The sequence below is a fragment of the Lipophrys pholis genome, assembly GCF_963383615.2.
Source record: "Lipophrys pholis genome assembly, chromosome: 5".
NCBI lineage: Eukaryota > Metazoa > Chordata > Actinopteri > Blenniiformes > Blenniidae > Lipophrys > Lipophrys pholis.
The window spans coordinates 14,470,439-14,489,095 of record NC_137628.1 but is presented as its reverse complement, the minus strand read 5'-3'; the positions used below and the strand labels follow the sequence as shown (position 1 = coordinate 14,489,095).

The following is an 18,657-nucleotide window of genomic DNA, read 5'->3' as shown; positions in this document are numbered from 1 at the left end:
ATATCTCCTTGTTCACATCATATCTTGCTCAAAGATTTTAGAGAAGAAGGAAGACAAATGCAAGTGCAATTTTTTTTACCTTCAAGGAGGACTTGTGATCCCTAAAATGCAAAAAAAAGAAAAGACACCATTGACGATCACTGATTGAGATCTTGGCGAGGTGGAAATGCAAAAAAATAAATAAAAAATAAAATCTGAAATCCGGTATAAAAATAACAAAAAGCTTCTATAACCTGATATTCAAAGTGTCCAAAATATACTCATCTGGAAAAGACAAAGCAATAAGCATACATCTTAGGTTAACAACAATATATTTTAATATACAAGTTTACACATCCAGTGATCAGTATAGATAGAAAATAAATAGAAAACATTGTTTCCTGCTGGTAGCAGCTGCTCTTTCTCCTCCACAATGTCAGGTTAAACATGCACTCAGGACATGATGTGCACTTTTGTTTTTAGTCAGTGTGAGGCTGCATTCTGTCTTCAATGTCAGTATAAATAAGTCGGAAAGGCAAGATGAATATGACAAAAACAAAGAAAGGTTTAAATGCGGTTCCCTGACACGTAAGGCGGAACAAATTCATCGCTAGCGTCTTCAGAGCTGGACTACATGACAATGTGGATTATTGCACAGGGATTACAGGGAGGTCATCTGACTCATGTGTGACACATGAAAGGGTCAAAGGTTACGTTACAGTTTTACCACAACCGGTCAGATCTGGCTTTCAATTTAGTTCCAACCAAAAAAAGAGGAAGGATTCACTTGATATTCCTTCTCAAACAAAACTGCCTCAAAAGCAACGGTGACTCTTCAAACAGACTGATAAACGGTGGATTCATGATATAGTGACACGTTGCTACATGTTGTCCCTTCAGCGGGGGTGTCAGTCATTTCCTGCCTTTCACACGATTGCTACTGTGTTTCCTTTCCTCTAAATACATCAGTCACTGATTCAACAGAATCCACGCCGCCTCCGTGTTTCAGACACGTGGATCATTCATTTCAGGGGTTTTGTTCCGTCGCTCGTCTCTCGGTCGCCGTCGTCAGCCTGTCTTTGTGCTTTCAGTCGTTCCGCAGTAACTTGGCCACAGACTGGAGGATCTCCCTCTTCTCGTAGAGGTACATCTGTGTCTCCCACAGCATGTCCACCAAGATGGCGTCGCTCACCTCGTCCAGCATCACCTCCTGAGACAGCTGAGGGCTCAGTCTGCATCAAAGGAAGCGTTCGGGATTAGTTCCAGGAGCTCTTTCAAGAGAAATAAGAATCAAACATGTCTGCGGTGGGCTGACCTGTGGTAGATGGTGTCAATCATCTCGCACCAGGCTCCGGCTCTGTCCACTGCACAGCCATCCGAGTCCGTGCACTGGTCAGGTTACAGAAACATGCTTCATCACGCAGAGTGGAAGAAATAATCCGAATTGAAGTGATTCAAACACAGAATGTCACACTCACGCAGTCCACCAGCATCTTGCCCAGCTCCTTGGCTCCCACGAAGCTCTTGGCCAGCTCCAGAGGGTTGGAGGGCCGAAACACATCCACAGAGCTCACCGCCACCTGGGGGGGTTTTCCTGGAAACACACAGATAGGAAACCAGAGTCAGTTCTAGTGATGAGAACAAGCCTGCAAGCTTGGGAAAACACTTTATTTTCCATGTTCATACGGACCTGTCCCAAGTGAGATCACGACCCCCAGCTTCTTGACGTCCTTCTCAAGGCCCTGAGAAATCCAGATAACCAGAACCGTCTCACATAAACTGATCAATGAATGTAATGAAGACAGCTGTGTGGCGGCCCCACCTCTGCCTTCAAAGCCTTGTTGTACTGGTGGATTTCCGACATGGCGTCCAGAGTGGGGTTGTTGGCCAGCAGCCCGCCGTCCAGAAAGCGACCCATGGGGCGGAAGTACGTGGGAGCAGCGCCGCTGGAGCGAGCCGCTCTCCAGACCAGTTGTTCTGGGGATTAGAAAGTGAGTTCCAGAGTTCCATATCTCCTTGAGATATTCAGCTCTTTATCGCTTTATACTTGTTTCATATTCAAATTCACAAAATCAAACGGGTAATTAAGGTTGTTGTTGTACTTTAATCCTATGAATAACCTCTTAACTATCTATCGATAAGTAATATATCTATCTCTAGTCTACATCTCTATTATAACTATCTGAAATATCTATCTGTAATATATCAATTTTTAAACTATATCTCTAACATATCTACCTTTATCTCGAATATATCCTCTAACTATCTATCTGAAAAGCACAAATAAATCTTAAAAATGAGTCCTTGTGCAGATTTTAGAGGTCTACACTGACGACGTTTAGTTAAAATCCATCAAAGTAACATTTTAAAAGATCTTCGTGCAACACATTGAGGAACTTCACAACAACAATCCAAAGTTGGAAGTTCACACAAACTAGTTCAGGATTTCTTTTTATTGAAGTATTACTAATATAAATAGAAAATAAGTAATGTAATAAACTTCGGAAGTTTTGATGCAAAAACTGGCAGAAAAAAACAAAACAATAATTCATTATCATTTATACATAAAAAAAAAAAATGTGAACAATAATTCATTCATGTAATGTCAGTTGTGTACCAGTTTGCTCATCATCAGAAGAAGCAGCAGTGACAGTGAATTACCGATCTGATGGATTTGAGACATTGAGGTCAAGAATCTAAAACAGTGAGCTGCAATATTACCCTGACATGTAAACTTTAGGCTTTTTCTTTGATGTGGTGCAAGCATGATGAAAATTTTGATATTTTTACAGAAAGAAAAAATAATTACTCCAGAAAATGAGCACAATCGAAACATAAAGCCAATTTAATAAAACCTTCTGGTTCAATGTACAGAGAAATGTCCCCCCCAAAAACTTCAGCTCCTCTCCAGAAAGTTGTTCAATAATCTATGTTTTCTTTGAAATTTCTAAAATTTTCTTGGTGATCTGGTGGGCCGCTATGGGCCCACGGGCCTTATGTTTGATGCTGCTGCTCCAAAACGTGATTATCAGGTCCAGAAGAAATATGAGAGTGTGTTTCACAGTGAGAATTCACAATAAGGGTTTAGGGTTCGTGAATAAGTGATGCTTTTCCACATGATTCTGTCGAGTCAGATTTCAAAGCCTTCTTGCACACACCTTCATCCGTCACCTTTCTACGCTTTCTGGACGGCTCCTCTGTGTATCCTACTATCAACACATCCTCATCCTCCCATCCTGAAACAACAACATGACTGGCACTCAAACACACACAGCACAAGAGGATGTTTTCCACCAGGAAGACGATGGAGAAAAAGGCTTGTGTTTAACTGAGACACTTGACGTAAGCTTTTCATCGTGGAGACAGGTTGAGTGTGGGGCCCCCCAGTGGTGACATCAATGAACTTCTTCACACTTACCAGATTTGGTTTGACTGTAATAAACTGTGTCGTGACCTGGACCAACAAGTAACTCGAGCAATAGACGAGAGAGGTGATATTGTTAACAGAATTCTTCGTCCATAAATTCACCCTCAGTTAAAGTTTTTGATGAGTATTAAAAGAGAGAACTGCATCTAATGGAACCTTTTTGCAATGTTAATCTCTTTGCTCCTGAATCGTCAGGTTTTACGTGGATTGTGCGTCAAAAATAACGATAAAGATTTAAAATTGACTGATTCTCATACGTTCTTTATGCTTAATGCCTGGTTCTCTAAGGTTTTCCTGGTTGTGATAGAAGTGTAATCCCGTCCATCAGAACCTTGGCGTGCGCCGCACAAGCAGATAGTGTTTGAAGTCCACAGAACAAAAACCCCAAACAGACCAAACACAGGATGAGACAGGCGACAGGATTTGTTTGCAATGGAGGAATTTCTGTTACTATTTTTGTCTCCTTCATACATTTTATAAGCCCATTGCGAGAGTTCAGCTTGTAAAAAAAGCACCACAATAATGTTTCATGCATTAAAACCATCACACCACATTTGTGAAGAGGTTTCTTTAAATCACCTGGCTGAAAATGTCTGAATATGGTCTGAACCAAGGAACGGCGCCACATATGCGACCCGCAGACGAACTCATATTTTACCCTTGAGTGCGAGTCCATGCTGGGCACGTGAACGCTACCTTGTGGGATGGTGAGAGGCTTGAAGGTTTCAGTCGTGGCGTACGGGGGCTCCCTCTGGACGGACGGAGGGTCGTAGTTCCTGAAGATATGCAGCTCGCCCGGATGCCTGTCAGCCAGGACGCTGGTCACCATCACCCTGAAGACACAGAGAGAGAGGCGCCTTGATACGAGGCCGAAGAGCACAGAGAGACTGTGAAGGCTTTTGTTAACGGTGACATGATACCTGGGGTACCGAACATCTGTCATCTTGGTGTTTTCTCCAAATTCTTTCTTCAAGAAATCCTCCAGCGGCGCAGACTCGTAGGGTCTAGACCCCTTAAAGACCTGCTCCTTCATCCGGAAGTAGAGGCAGCGCAGGTACTCCATGGACTTCCCTGCAGGGAGGAGAAACTCTGAGTGTTCTGGTGTTGTTTTGAAGAAGTGGAAAGAAGTCGGAGATTGAAACGTGAGCGGACCGTGGACGACAGCGAGGGCCAGGATGCCCCCGGTGCTCGTGCCAGCGACCCAGTCGAAGAGCTCTTTGATGGGTCGGCCCGCCTCTCTCTCCAGGGCGATCAACATCTGGATCAGCACCAGACCTTTAATACCTCCACCGTCCAGACACAGCAGTCTGTCCAGCCTGCAAGACAGCGGCGAGAGAACTGGTGAGTGATGACACAGTGACGGAATAAAGTCTGGAAATGAGCAGATTCTACTCTGAGCACTCGTCGTGAGCAAGCCAACATCGGCTGCTCACAGATCTTCATCACATGTTCATCTGCTTCACACACAGAAGCAGCTGCTGGTGGCAGCGTGAAGAAGCTACTGTCAAATAACAAGCGTGTGGAGCTTCACTTCTGCAGGCTGTTTGAATGAGATGCCGAACAGAAGCTGGACAATCAGAACAAAGTGAACATAAAGAGTCAGTATGAGATCAGAAACACTATTCCTGAGACATTCCATTCACAAAAATGAGAAACATGATCATTACAGTCACTTTCATGAGGTCATCTCTAGAGCTGTAGGAGCAGAATGTCCACTTATTCATCCATGGCACACAGTGTCACAAGGTAATTGGCAGGGGGACTAAACGGTACTTCAGCTTCGTCCTTAGACTGGATTCCTCCTCCGTACATGGAGCAAACCAAAAGCCTTTCTGATGTAATCATTTAAATGAAAGCGGATGTTTACATCACCGAAATACTTACACGTTTTCTTTACTTTGAGTTTATCACACAGTCTTGTACTCACTTCCTTTTAACGCCTCCGTCCACTTGAGATCTGCCTTGGCTCATCGCACTGATTGCCGCCCCCATAAACATGATGTCATCAAACCCTGCAAGCCAATCACAACAGCTATCGGTATGGGATCGACGTGGGACGACGACTTCATGTACAGAAGAAAGGAGGCGACCCGGGGTTTTCTATCAGCCAGTCGGGTTGAAGTACAGAGAGAAAAAAGCTTTTACCTGATGACATTTACTCAATTTATGATGTTCGTCCCCCCCCCCCAAAAAAAACTTGCTGTTGATCAAATTTCTTTTCTATTACAGCAATACTGCCTCCTCACATGATGTTTGTTCAGTGTTGATATCTGGACATAAAAGAAAATCATGACTCTAGTCCAAACGGAATGTTTTTCATCAGAACTTTATTTCTCAATGATGAAAATCCATTAAAGATTTTCGTATAAACCTATTTTTCCCCTTTGTGATTGAGTTGTTTCCAAAGATTGCATTAAAATAACACAAATTACAACTGTTTTTGAACTCTTGAAGTGAGACATGACAAATCAATAAACTCAATAAAAATCCAAAGGAGACATGTCTGGAGCCTGAGTCAGAGAACCGAGAGTGGGAAGCTGGGATGTTACCTATTCCTTGAGGCTTGGCGCTGTTGGAGACGGGAGGAGGGCTGCCGGGGGAGGGAGGGAGGCAACGCTGGACTCCTACACTACACAGCATGTCCAGCAGTACCTTTCTATTAGGGCCTTCAGTGTTAACACACACATACGCATGCAAGCAGAAATATTAAGACATGCACAGATAGCGGAGAGAGAAGACAGAGGGAAAGATGGAGAGAGAGGGAGAGCGAAGAGAAGAAGCAAGCCGTTAGCCATGATCGTGCATCAAAGTCATTCAGAAATGACTAAAAACACATCGAGACGTAAAAGCGAATAAAAGCAGAGGAGCTCGGGAAGTCAGACCTTCGACTTTTTTACTTCTTAAAGTCAGACAAAAGCATGAACGCTTCCAGTCTTTGTCTTTGTGCGAGATAAACAAGCATCGTCACTGCAACCTGGACCTTTTCCTGTTGAAGCTGCTGGGAGACCGACAGTGAGCTTCTTTCTGTTCTCATTCCATGTTTCACTTTGACATTTTCTCTCTCTCTTTTGAATCCCCACCTCCGACCCAAACCAGGGTTTGAATCCCTCCCCTCAATCTGTCTCTGTCCAATCTTTGTCTCTCATTCTATCCGCGGGGTCTGCAACCTGCAGCGAAATGTGGCTTTTAAGCCCCTCTGTCGTGGCTCCATGTAACTTTCAGAAATAAATGTTGTAAATAAACATTGGAGCTTATTTTGGTTTCATTGGTTGCACAACTAAAATGGGAATATTTGCTCATACCACAAGAAATGGGGAAGAAAAAGCAAAAACAGTTTAAAAAAACAATAAAACTGTTTAGGCATGTTTCATTTTGTCATTTGAATATTTCATCCTGTGGTTCTCAAAGCTGTAAATGGTTAGTGATTAATGAGTGGATTCAGAATATCCAAGCATGAAGTAAACATAACATGACAAATTGAGATATAATCACAGAAAAATTAAATACCAATACATCTCCTCAACAAACATGAACAGGTTATTATCCAGCTATGTGAGCTTCATGGTAAAGCACCTCTCAGATCATCTGAGGCGAACCTGCTTTCTGACCCCAGAATCAGATCCAAACACGTAGAAACTAAAAACTAGTGTTTTGTGCAGCAATAATCTGGATCAAACGGATTCAACTATAAGATCTGCTAAGAAAAAAAGAAGGACAAAAAAAAAATAATCAAGACCATCCTGCTGCCTTCTGTTAGAGCAATTTCTCATTTACAGTACCGGAACAAGCATCATGCAGATCTTCAATGAAACACGTGCTATTAAATACATGAGGTCAAAGCTGTGTTAGGTCAGGCATATTTAGTCTTTCAACACATAGATAAGAGAAACTCATCTCTTCAGTTTTATTTTACTTGCTCGTACCTTTGCTGGTGCGTGCAGCGATGAGTCCGGGAGTTTCTCCCAGGTCGTTGTGGATCTCCACATCGGCCCCAAATACGATCAGAGCTTTGATCAGCTCCATGTGGTCCATCTAAAGAGCAGCGCAATTGATCAATAAAGGATAACAAAGAAGAAACGCTAAGTTGTTCCAGGAGGTATATCATCTCACCTTCATGGCCAGGTGCAACGCTGTGTTTCCGTGCTGCCCCTTCAGGTTTGCGTTTGCCCCGTGGGTGAGCAGCACCATGGCCGCCTCGAAGCGGCCCTTCTTGGTCAATATATGAAGGGCGCTCTCTCCAGTCTTACTGAGGTAGTTTATTGCACAGCCGTGGTCCAGCAGCAGACGACACATCTGGAGCAACACACACAGAGTCAGGCGAAGATAAATTCAACCATCACCAGCAGATTAACTCATACTAAATGTCCTTTGAGTGGTTTCATGTATTTGTTTATTTGTTTGGAGGTTCGTTGATGTTCTCATACTTCAAAGTCAAAGTCAAAGTTCGGTTCAGTATAAATTCTGCTGTAAATGGTAAATTGATCTCACTTACACAGCGCAGTCCTAAAGAGCTTTCCATTGGCAATCACATTCACACACACATTCACCTGCCAATGGAGGCTGTTGCCGTGCAAGGCACCTAGTCCATCCATTGGGAGCAGTTTACATACGAGACACACAGTGGAATCAAATTTTTGTCTCACTTGCAGTCCTACTTTGGAGACGGATATCACCCAAAATTAAAATAGAGAATTTTGCCAAAATATATCTGACAAGATACAGTAAAAATAAGAAATTTGAGAATAAATGCAAGAAAAACTGTAACAAGATGTGAAAATAGAAGTTAAAAAAGAAATGTGCAATATCTAATACAATACACTCCTGAAATGTGCAATATAACCCTGGAAATGTGCAATTTCCAATATGATGTAGCCTCAGAATAAGTTGTAATGTAACGCTAAAACTTAGTATTAAAGCCCTTAAAATCAAGTGGGCTTTGCGACCCCAATGAATCTGACGAGGTCGGGAATCCCTGGATTAACAGTTCCTTTCTGTCACATTTTTAGACACAGATTTTAGAAGGTAAAAAATGTTTTGAATGACAAAGTAAATTAAATCTTACACAATATTTCATAATAACATCTCTTCTGTAAAGCTGCTCCACTGGCAACAGGTTTAAAAAAAAAAAAAAAAAGCCTAAATGTAATTCTACTTGTACAAAGACAAGAAAGTCTAATCTACTCGTTTTGCTCTTCTGGCATTGTGCATGTGCATATCATATCTGCGGATGTTTACGTTCATGGTGCTGTAAAATGTGAACAAATCAGATTTCGTCTCATCAATAATAACCTCTGCAGTTCTAGCCCAGTGCAGCGGTGTCCCTCCATACAGAGCGTCCTCAGCTTGGAGCTGGGCCAGGTCAGCTTTGAGGATCTCCTCCACACAACTGCCACACAAACACAAAACAAAAACACGGTTTGAGCTGCTTATTTCTTTTGCCGTCTTAGTAGTGCAGAAATAGAATTTCTTAAGCTACATTCAGAGATATTGACATTATAAATGGAATTAAATATGTAGATAAATGAAGATTACAGGTGATAATCATTGACTGAGAAAGAAAATAAACCCTTTTTAGTACCAGAGGTTACTCCGGCCACGTCGTGAAGAAACTCACCCTTTCTCGCTGTACTTCATGCCGGAGTGAATGGGGTAGCCTGTCCCACCGATCACGTCACACTTTGCTCCGCCCCCCAGCAGGGCTTTGACGTTCTCCACACGGCCCAATCGGCAGGCCACGTGGAGTGGCGTCTCCCCGTTGTCGTTGAGCTCGTTGACGCCTGAGCAAAGACGTGAGCACAATGTCTGGACGAAAAGAACGAGAGGCAGAACAGTGCAGAAAATCAAAAGGTGAGCAGATGAGGTAGATATGCAGTTTACAATATCTAATGAGGAATTATTGTTTTTATCTCAGATCAGAGTCAAGAAATGTCTCCGTAAATCACACAAAAAATGTTGATTTGACTCCATAATATCATGAATGAATGCTGATGAGCCATCATGAGATGCTGACCTGGATGATGAAGGGGGAATCCTGCTTGGAGGCGCAGTGCATGGGTGTCTCTCCGTTACGATCTCGGATGTCGGTGCGGGCCTGGCTCTCCTCCAGCAGCTCCTTGACACACGCCAGGTCTCCTCGTTCGCATGCCAGGTGCAACGGCGTCTGACCCGACGCATCGCGGGCGTTGATCTGACTGAAGAAACGACGAGCTCGTTCAAGTGAGAGCTTACAGCAGAAGCTTGATAACGTGTTATTGGTCGTCATCAGTGTCTGGCAACTTACTGAAAATAAGTACTTTAGTTCAATAAATCATGTAGCTGCACTGATGTTAATAAAGAAACAATAATGTATGATCTTAAAAAAGGTTTAAAAAAACAACAACAACAAAAAAAAAAAAGCAAAGGCATCCCTTCTTACCTCTGGACATAATTATGCTTGAGACACTCTCTCAGGCCCGTCTCCACAGCGATGTGGGCGGAGCTCCAGTCTGGGTGGTTGCGGATGCAGTCCACGATGGGCTGCACCGTCTCCGCCTTCAGGGGAAGCGTCTCATAGAAGGGTCGCAGTTTTAGGGCGTACTGCGGGAACCAGTTCATGGCATCTTCCTCTGACGCCACCTGGAACAGCCTGCAGGCCGAGCAGAGGTCACATTGAGGTAACGTGAGTGTGTGGGTACATCATCACAAACAAATAGTGGGACAACAGATCATGCTCTTGGAGGTAATATTCATCCTACTATTACTTTGCCTATGGAACATTTGAATGCAGAGTATAGGTTTTTGAAGCTGCTGTGATCGGGCTGACATTTTAAACATAGCATGACACTCATAAGCAGTTTATTTCAAATATGTTTGAGTCTGTAGTTTAGTCCCATATCATAGTTGCAGTATATAGATGTGTTTTCTTTTTTTTTTAATAAGTGTGAATTAGGAATAATCGGTCCTGTTTGAGAATAAGCAGCACAAACTGACAAAAATGTATGTATTTGTAGGTCTGCCTTAACTGATCTGAACCTAAACTTGCCATTGCATTGTCACACTTTGTGTAGAAGCAGAATGTACATTCATTTATCTCTGGTACATGGTGTATTTGATGTCACAAGGTAATTGGCAGGACAACTAGAGAACCCTCATTTGTTGGGAAGGAAAGAAAATTTTTTTTACCCGCATAAGTGGGTACATGTTTGGATGTTTGATAAAAAATGCACAAGTTTACTGAAAGTTGCTGATGTTAATTAAGGAGCAAGGTGTTCAATTGTAAATTGTGAGTCAGACTTTCATTCATCAGCATGTCAATGAAGTATTCCTGGTGTAGCAGCTCAGTGACTTAACGCATTAAAGCTTGGCCTCAACACTGGGTAATTACAGAGGTGAACATTGGTCAGTTACTACAAACAAACATCATTCCAGCTGACAAATGCATCTTTATCAGCAGATGAGTAAACCACTCTTCTACTGATCACATGGTGTGATCTATACCGACCTCAGAGTCGTCGCCGGTGTGTCCGGACACATGAGCAAACAGTCCCATGACTGACACTGGCTGTTTTTGTACAGAATCATCCGTCCCTCCTCTTGGAGCAGGATTTTTCCTCGTCCTCCGTAGTCCGACAGAGGCACATCTCTGGCCCGGTAGGGATTGGTGAAGAGGGTTGACACGGACGAGACCGTGTCCAAGAGTCGGCCCAGGAACTGCATCCTCAACTGTAGAGAGAGACAGATCAGGGATCAGTGTGTGAAAGAGAGAAGCAGCACTGTGTGTGTGTGTGACTGTGTGTGTGTGTGTGTGTGTGTGTGTGTGCGTGTGTAAGAGATAAGCAGCACAGTGTTTATCTCTGTCCTCTGTGCTCCACCACAGCCTAGAGGATTGTTGTCAACTTCAATGAATGATTAATGCTTTCCCCAGGAGAGAACGTAACCCATGAGTGTGATACTCCATATATTACATGTCACGGCTCTTGGCAGGCTGTTGTTTGAATAACAGTCTCCACTGTCAACATATGCTTTGATTCACAGAGATTTACCTACAGTTGCTAATATGCTCAAGGGCTAATATCTGGTAAATACTAGCAGTGGCTCCATTCATGCTATACACGAGGTTCAAGTTATTCACGGTCAATTTGAAGTAAAAATACACCGTGCGCACCGGGAACACAACACTAACTTCGTGCTTAAAGAGAAGACTGGTCAAACTTACGTGTAGTTAATCGCATTAGCGTGAAGATAGCCACGGAGCAGCCGTGTTTACTGGCTAGCTGCTGCTCTCTGACTTCTGACAGGCAGCTTGCTCCAGCCCCGCCTCCGAGTTACGTCCTAGTTCGTCATGATTGACGTGAGCTTGGTCCAATCAAAGATCAGATGTCAGTCTGAGGCGGGCGGGGCTTGATGTGGAGAAGATGCTCGGGTTTTCATAATGGAAAGTGCCACAGGCAGATATTTGACCTTTAAGGAGGGGTCATATGGGAGATAACTGTAGGAAACTGAGACGGCACACTGGGAAACAATTAAAAGATACAACTTGCGGACGATATAAGCAAAATTTATCATGTAAAAAAAGATTTGATTTTTGGAAAAGCTGAAAAGTTTATTTCTTCCGCATCATTCAGACACAAGGGAATTCACAGTGCTTTACAATAAAACAAAGGAAACACATTAAAACAAAGCGATAAAGAGAAGCATAAAAATTAGAACAGATTAAGTTTTATCGAGACAAAACTGTATTTCAACTCGGTGCATAATGTGTTCCTTTTGTAATTTAAGAGCGGCGCGCTTCTTCTCGGCACCCTCAAGAGTGTCTTCTTGGTTGCCACGGCGACCGAAGGGGCTGACCCCGGCCACGTGACGGAGAAGCAGGCTGGCCGCGCCGCCACTGCTGTAGTGTGTGTGTATGTGTGTGTTTCTGCATGTGTGTCTGCTGGCTCTCGCGCACTCTGGCTGTGGTCGACCCGAGCTCACCCACACACGCACACACACACACACACACACACACACACACACACACACACACACACACACACACACACACACACACACACACACACACACACACACACACACACAGGTATCCGAGGCTGGGGCATGAAACATGGAGCTGTCAGCGGCGGGAGAACGCATTTTCGCCGCGGAAGCCATCCTGAAGCGCCGCGTCCGTAAGGTGAGCTGGTCCTCGCGCGTGTTGTGACTCGGCTGGCGGATGTTGTCCGCGGCCAGCGCCGTTCTCCGGTCCCCGGAGCCGCGGAGGCCTGGCGGCTGGCGGATGCCTTTAGCTAGCGACGAGCTAACTGGCTAGGCTATCAGTCATGGCTCGTATAGTCGGGCTTTGGCAGGGCAATAAAAACGGCGACACAAAGAAGCGGCTAGCTGCGGGAAAAACAACTACTACTCTGAAATGGAGGGCCCCGACTTGTTTTTCCAGCTAAAAGCAGCTGTACTGTCACAGTCTGCAGCCCAGGATAGAGGTGTATGTAGCAGTCACTGTTGCAGAGTCTGCAACAACCTCCAAAACATTAATCCTTACACACGTGGATCGCTACCTTTTAATCATTATCCACTCACTGCGTGCAATAAAACTTCCACCGTGGATTACAACATTGCAACCATGGCAGATAATCACTTAAAGTGAGAGGTATAAACAACTAACAGGCCCATCAGGCCTTCAGTTCGCTTGATTTGCCAGAACTTCACGATGAACTCCCTCTTTATGGGAAATATTTGATTTCAGAAGTATTCTTCAATCTGTGTTGTTTTTGTCACATATAGCCAAGTATTGATGACTAATCAAAGCAGTGGATTTTATAAACAGGACTGAAAGTAAAAATAATTGTAACTAAACTTTGCTTTGCATGGGAAGCCTGCAAGATCCAATTCTGTAAAAACCCCATGGGCCTTCAAATGTACATAAAGTGTTTGTTTTATCATCTCCACTCCTGTACATGACATGTTCCTGTCAATTAAGCATCTTTGTTTTTTTTTTTTTTTTTTTTTAACGCAGGGAAAACTAGAGTACCTGGTCAAATGGAAAGGATGGGCAATGAAGTAAGTGGCAATCTTTTAACTATCAGCCTTCAGTCTTTTTAATAGTGTAATTTGTTTCTTGGCTTTATCTGAAAGCCCAGTCTCTTCAGATTGGAAACTAGCAAGCGTTCTTTCATAGCCACTCAAAAAAACAACTTTAAATTCAGCAGCCTCATAGTCTGAATTAAACCATAAAAGCAATATAAGTATCTTTTTTTCTGAAGCGCCTAAGTGCTTGTAATTTGACATCAGCCTCCCTGTGTTTCTTAGCCTGCAGTGGATGGCCTTATAGGTAGAGTCTTTTCAGGAGTGTTCACAGTAGTATAAACTCAGAGGTCATTATCTCAAGAGTAACATAAAATATTATTTTAACCCTGTTTATAAAACGTTTTCAAGTGAAAAGGCAAAACTTTCATTCCGTTTTGTGTGCCTGTTTTGAAACGCCTCTACTGAAGACGGGCACCACGGCCATAGTACATACTTCTTCTGCACATGCGCGAGTAGTGGCAAGACTCCCAGTCCATTTTCTCCTGTGACTTGTTTGCTTTATAGTTGGGAGTCAATGTAATAACAATCCAACTTCATCATCTGTCCATACGAATGTCCGTGTACTCACCATTGTTAATGTTTATAGTGTATTGTTTTGTGCGCCCATGTACGTGTGGTTTCATTACAAAACCTATGGCGTGGCATGCTGACTACATAATTTTCGGTGTTTCTGCCGTTTCATTGTAAATCACGTTCAAAACGTTGCCGTGTGGACGTGAAACTTTTCTGAAACGAAAATGCGAAAATGATGCTTTTTCACTTGAAATGTTGTGTAAATGAGGCCCGAGCCGGATTGAATATGAAGAACAGGATGATGGGTCCCACCAGCTGTGTTTACTTGCAATTAAAATTCAAACAATCATTGATGATTGATCCTTCTGTAGAAACGTGTTCTGTTGATGTTGCTCCATCCTTGTGTAGGCACAGCACTTGGGAGCCTGAAGAGAATATTCTGGATGATCGACTGATTCTGGGCTTCGAGCAAAAGTGAGTAAAGCTCATTCATTCGGCGAGCACATGCACCTCTTGTATTGTCTTTTTGTTCTACCCCTAACTGTATGTTGTATCTTGAAGCTAGAGCATTCCGCTGGGGTTTGACATCTTCCCTCTGTCAACATGTTTAGTCTCTTTAGTTCATCCAGCTCTCAGTTTAACTTCTTAAGTTGGCGTCTTTTCACTTTTCATGATTGTGGGGTGTCCATCTCAGCTTAACTTTGTATGTTGAGGAGCCACTTGAAAGCTTCATGCTGCTCACAAAAACGTTCACAGTGAAGCAGAATGAACTAAACATCAAATGGAATCTAAAATCAACCCAAAAGACAGTCTTTCTCTGTTCAAACGTGGCTTTAACATGCTCTTTGTGTCCGCTTCTTCTTCTCTCACAGCTTGCGTCGCACTTGTTGCATTGGCTTCTGTTGTCTCATTCTTTCGTTTAGCTCATTCAGATTGTTGTTGTTCATTTTATTTATTTTTTTGTCAATAGGGAACGGGATCGAGAAATTCATGGGCCAAAGAAGCGGGGACCAAAACCCAAAAACGTTTTCGTTAAGGTAAATTTGTGTCTAAAATGACCGCAGTCTAAGAAATGCTCCTCTTCTAACGACAGTGAGCGCATATAAACTTTCCTAGAATAAACCTGTTTCCAACTCAGACTTTACCCTTAGTTACAAGTAATGAACTCATGAAATAATGAGTGAATTCATATTGCGCTCTCAGGGACAGAAGCCTCTTTTGAGGTTGCAGCACTGTAGAGGAAAGTGGAACATCCTGTTTGTGGTTTCCACTGTCAGGGTATAAAAAACAGGCCATCTCACTGATTTGAAGGTTGTTTTTTTTTGGTTTTTTTTAATTCTCACGTGTACACCACACATCACTCTTTGAAACAGAAGAAGTCAGCTCTGCCTTGAAGCATTTGTACTGCCGGTTATTTTCTATTCATTAATCAGCCAGTAACAGGAACCGTCGGTCTGATAGATAAGAAATCTGTTGAAAGGTGCATTAGAAGTTCTGGATACAGCATGTGAAATCTGCCAAGGCTTTTGCACTGACCTACTTGGAGTTGCATCAGAATGCATGTAAAAGAATGACAATATATCTGTTAACTAGTGTAGAAAATGATGATCTGTAGTTTATGAGACATGGAGGTTTTCCACCATTATGTGTGGGTCTTGAAAAGGCATTGGTCTTAAGAGCATATTGTTAAGATATCACTGTTGAGTAACAACAGCTCATTAATAAACAGAAAAAAATAAATGAAGTCCAAACTTATGTGGCAGATCTGTATCGCTACATAGAAAAAGTATAACAAGATCAATGGAGAAGGAAAGAGATGACTACACTGTCAAGTTTATTTTAGAATTCTGAAATGTGAGTTTGGTTCAATAAGTAACTTAATATTTTTTTACTTGGATTGCTGTTTGTTGTAGATAATACTTACTTCAGTAATATATACATCACATGTGGCTGTTGTTGTCACTCCTGTAATATAATTTTTAGGTTTCAAGCATTTTTAAAATACAAATTATGATATATATTTTTGATTAATGTACATATTTTCTATATTTCTGAGTGTAATGACAATCAAGACACAAATAAGAATAAAAAAAAATCTAGAAATATGTTAGTTTAAAAAATAGTCAAAGTGTCACTCTTTGGTGGTGGATTGACTTTTTCTATTGTAATATAATTATTTGAAATGCACCTATACCATGCCATACTATGCCTTTTAGTGGTTTGGTTTGATTTGCTTTGGCAGTGTCAATGACCAAAGTCAAAGGCGTCTATTATTGTACAATAAGCACTAACCCATGCAGCATGGTTATTTCAATAGTGACTGAATTAAATGATTTGCTTAAGGTATAAAGCAAAGCAAATACAGTCTAAAATGTAGGTTTTAATGTCTCTTCTGATCAATTAGATGATTAAAATAGACTAAAGAAATAAAGGAGATATCGCTCCCTCCACCCAGTGTGTCTTCACACAGTTCCTATACACCACAGTGGATTCGATCAGTGTCAACAGACTACACACTCACAAGATAGTGCGCATGGTTTTAATAATTTTACACCATTTCTACCATTCAAGATTCTTTTCATTCATGATAGTTGTCAAAATTGTAAAAAGTCAGTTTTTCAGTTCAGTTTTCATTAGTTATGTCCTTTCTGTTAGGATACTGTGATCATGACTTGTACAGTTACTCATTTATCCTTGCAGTCAGACAATAGGGGTCAAGATGTTTTGGCCTCATTCTTCATCTGTGTTATCCACACTGAGACTCCAAAACAAGAGAGTTTAAGTTGTTAGAACCATTTCAAATGAGCCTCAGTCCGTGAATAAGGTTACAAAAAGTTGTTTTTTCCCTCAGGCTCGTGCTAAGAAAAGAGAGACCAGCAACCGAGCCTCGAGCAGCCGTCAGAACTCTTCACGCTCTTCTTCGTCCGCCTCCGCCCGAGCAGCTCCCGCTCCATCCTCCTCAGCTTCTCCTCACCCTTTACCTTCATCATCATCCTCCTCAGCCGTTCCAATTTCTCCTAAACTCAACTCTCTGGCAGCCACCCACAAGCTGAAAAAAGACATTCACCGTTGTCACCGCATGTCCAGGCGCCCCCTGCCTCGCTCAGACCCTATGGCGTCCACCTTTCCCAACGCAGGAGGTTTCCCCTCCCGCATGCACGTCTCCCCCTTCTCTGAAACCGTCCGCATCGTCAACCGCCGGGTCAAACCCCGGGAAGTAAAAAGAAGTCGGATCATTCTCAACCTCAAGGTTATTGACAAGCCAGGTAGGGGAAGCACATCTGCCAGCAATAGGAATGTCCCACCAGGCCGCCAAAATATCCCGTCCCGCAACCGCATCATTGGAAAGAAAGGCGAAGCCCCCTACCGACCTTTCCAACCCCCTCTGAAGATGCTGGGGTTCCCGATGTATGGGAAGCCGTTTGGGCTGCAGTGTGGAGGCCCGATGCCTTTCCAGCCGTACCCGGGCTCGTGCTCTAGCAGGGGGGCGAGGGACAGCCGCACCACCTCCTCCCAGTTCCGGCCGCTGCTTCCTCCTTCCAGCTCTGGTGGCTCTGAAAGAAAATCTCTTACCAGTGCCGCAGCTGCACAGTCCCACCCTGGAGCGTCCCCTTCCAACAAGGATCCAAAGGGCAGCAAACCTCCTGCAGAAAGCGCCAAGTCATCCATTCCTTCCCCATCCTCAGACACAAACCCAGCAGCAGCAGAATCTCCCCTCAATTCTCCGTCCCCCTCCTCTTCTTTAGGAGATGAAGAAGAGGGGGCCACCCAGGACCAGTCATCTCCATCAGAGGAAGGCAGAAAGAATCCTCGCCAGCACAGCATGGCTAAGCTTCAGTCACCTACGACACTTCCCCTCGTCACTCCCGGGGACCAAACGTCCGCTCCCGGCGAACCGCGGCGGGTACCAGCCGAAGGAGACCCCGACTGGCACCCCGAGATGGTGCCGAGCTGTAAAGATGTGGTCGTCACAGATGTGACCACCAACCTCGTCACCGTCACCATCAAAGAGTTCCCCTCGCCTGCCTCCGGCCCAGCGTCACCTTCGGCGAGCCCTGATAATGCCATGTCCCCGCCTCCAGCGACCACTTCTGATGACCCCTCCCCAGCGAAGCCATAGGACACGAATTGGTATGAATTTGATTGATCATACGAGAAAATCTTACCATTGTTGCTAATTCAGTGCTCCTCTAACTATACCTAAGGGTATATGTGTATTTAACAAGCAATTGATGAAATATAATATAAGGTAATACCACCCAGCCATTGAATAGTTTGAAATATGAGCATATTTTTTTTTAAAAGAATTATATGAATTTGAAATGGGGCGCCTAATAAGCCCCTTAGTGTCATTAAAGTTGCCATATTTTGTCCACTTGCACAGCACTGACTCTTTAAAGCAGATCGTTGGAAATGGTATTTGTCTTCTTTCACCAGCTCCAGACATGCTTAATTTCGATTGTTTGAAGCGATACAAATAGTCCCGGAAGTGAAAGCCACACCCGTCGGGTGTACTGCTTTTAACTTTGGTCAAGCACACTTGTGAGTGAAAGAAACGTACTGTTACGTTGTCTGCAGGCTGTTATCAGCAGCTTCCACGTGTCATGCCAGTTTCCGGACCCCTTGTGTTGGAAATCCAACTTAGTTATTGATGAGAGTTGATGTGAGTCTTCAACTTG

At 43.3% G+C, this 18,657-nt stretch overlaps 2 protein-coding genes across 4 annotated transcripts; one reads left to right on the top strand and one right to left on the bottom strand.

Moving 5' to 3' along the window:
- Positions 1-295: 295 nt before the first annotated feature.
- On the bottom strand, positions 296-11,713 carry pla2g6 (phospholipase A2, group VI (cytosolic, calcium-independent)). 3 transcript variants are annotated; one of them, XM_080462744.1, is made up of 18 exons: positions 11,601-11,684; positions 10,887-11,107; positions 9,822-10,031; positions 9,417-9,597; positions 9,021-9,208; positions 8,696-8,792; positions 7,517-7,699; positions 7,330-7,438; positions 5,956-6,072; positions 5,334-5,418; positions 4,559-4,722; positions 4,327-4,477; positions 4,103-4,239; positions 1,802-1,956; positions 1,670-1,721; positions 1,458-1,573; positions 1,295-1,368; positions 296-1,211 (listed from the first exon to the last, which is right to left on the bottom strand). In XM_080462744.1, exons 2-18 carry the CDS (start codon positions 11,099-11,101, stop codon positions 1,067-1,069), a joined length of 2,379 nt encoding a protein of 792 aa, XP_080318870.1. In that variant the 5' UTR covers positions 11,102-11,107; positions 11,601-11,684; the 3' UTR covers positions 296-1,066. The 3 variants fall into 3 exon arrangements, with proteins under 3 accessions (XP_080318870.1, XP_080318871.1, XP_080318872.1); XM_080462745.1 differs by having other exon boundaries at positions 297-1,211; positions 5,956-6,030; positions 11,601-11,693; XM_080462746.1 differs by lacking the exon at positions 5,956-6,072 and having other exon boundaries at positions 297-1,211; positions 11,601-11,713.
- A 557-nt stretch (positions 11,714-12,270) lies between these two features.
- On the top strand, positions 12,271-18,389 carry cbx6a (chromobox homolog 6a). Its single transcript, XM_080464903.1, has 5 exons — positions 12,271-12,557; positions 13,395-13,438; positions 14,387-14,452; positions 14,949-15,015; positions 16,830-18,389. Exons 1-5 carry the CDS (start codon positions 12,489-12,491, stop codon positions 18,096-18,098), a joined length of 1,515 nt encoding a protein of 504 aa, XP_080321029.1. The 5' UTR covers positions 12,271-12,488; the 3' UTR covers positions 18,099-18,389.
- Positions 18,390-18,657: the final 268 nt, after the last annotated feature.

Bases quoted from the DNA above. Each gene is read 5' to 3' on its own strand.
- pla2g6 (XM_080462744.1), bottom strand. From the start codon at position 11,101: ATGCAGTTCCTGGGCCGACTCTTGGACACGGTCTCGTCCGTGTCAACC. The intron at 1,722-1,801 runs GTGGGGCCGCCA...TGGATTTCTCAG, and splicing joins ACAAGGCTTTGAAGGCAGAG to GGCCTTGAGAAGGACGTCAA. The intron at 1,369-1,457 runs GTGAGTGTGACA...TAACCTGACCAG, and splicing joins GCAAGATGCTGGTGGACTGC to TGCACGGACTCGGATGGCTG.
- cbx6a (XM_080464903.1), top strand. From the start codon at position 12,489: ATGGAGCTGTCAGCGGCGGGAGAACGCATTTTCGCCGCGGAAGCCATC. The intron at 12,558-13,394 runs GTGAGCTGGTCC...TTTTTAACGCAG, and splicing joins TGAAGCGCCGCGTCCGTAAG to GGAAAACTAGAGTACCTGGT. The intron at 14,453-14,948 runs GTGAGTAAAGCT...TTTTGTCAATAG, and splicing joins ATTCTGGGCTTCGAGCAAAA to GGAACGGGATCGAGAAATTC.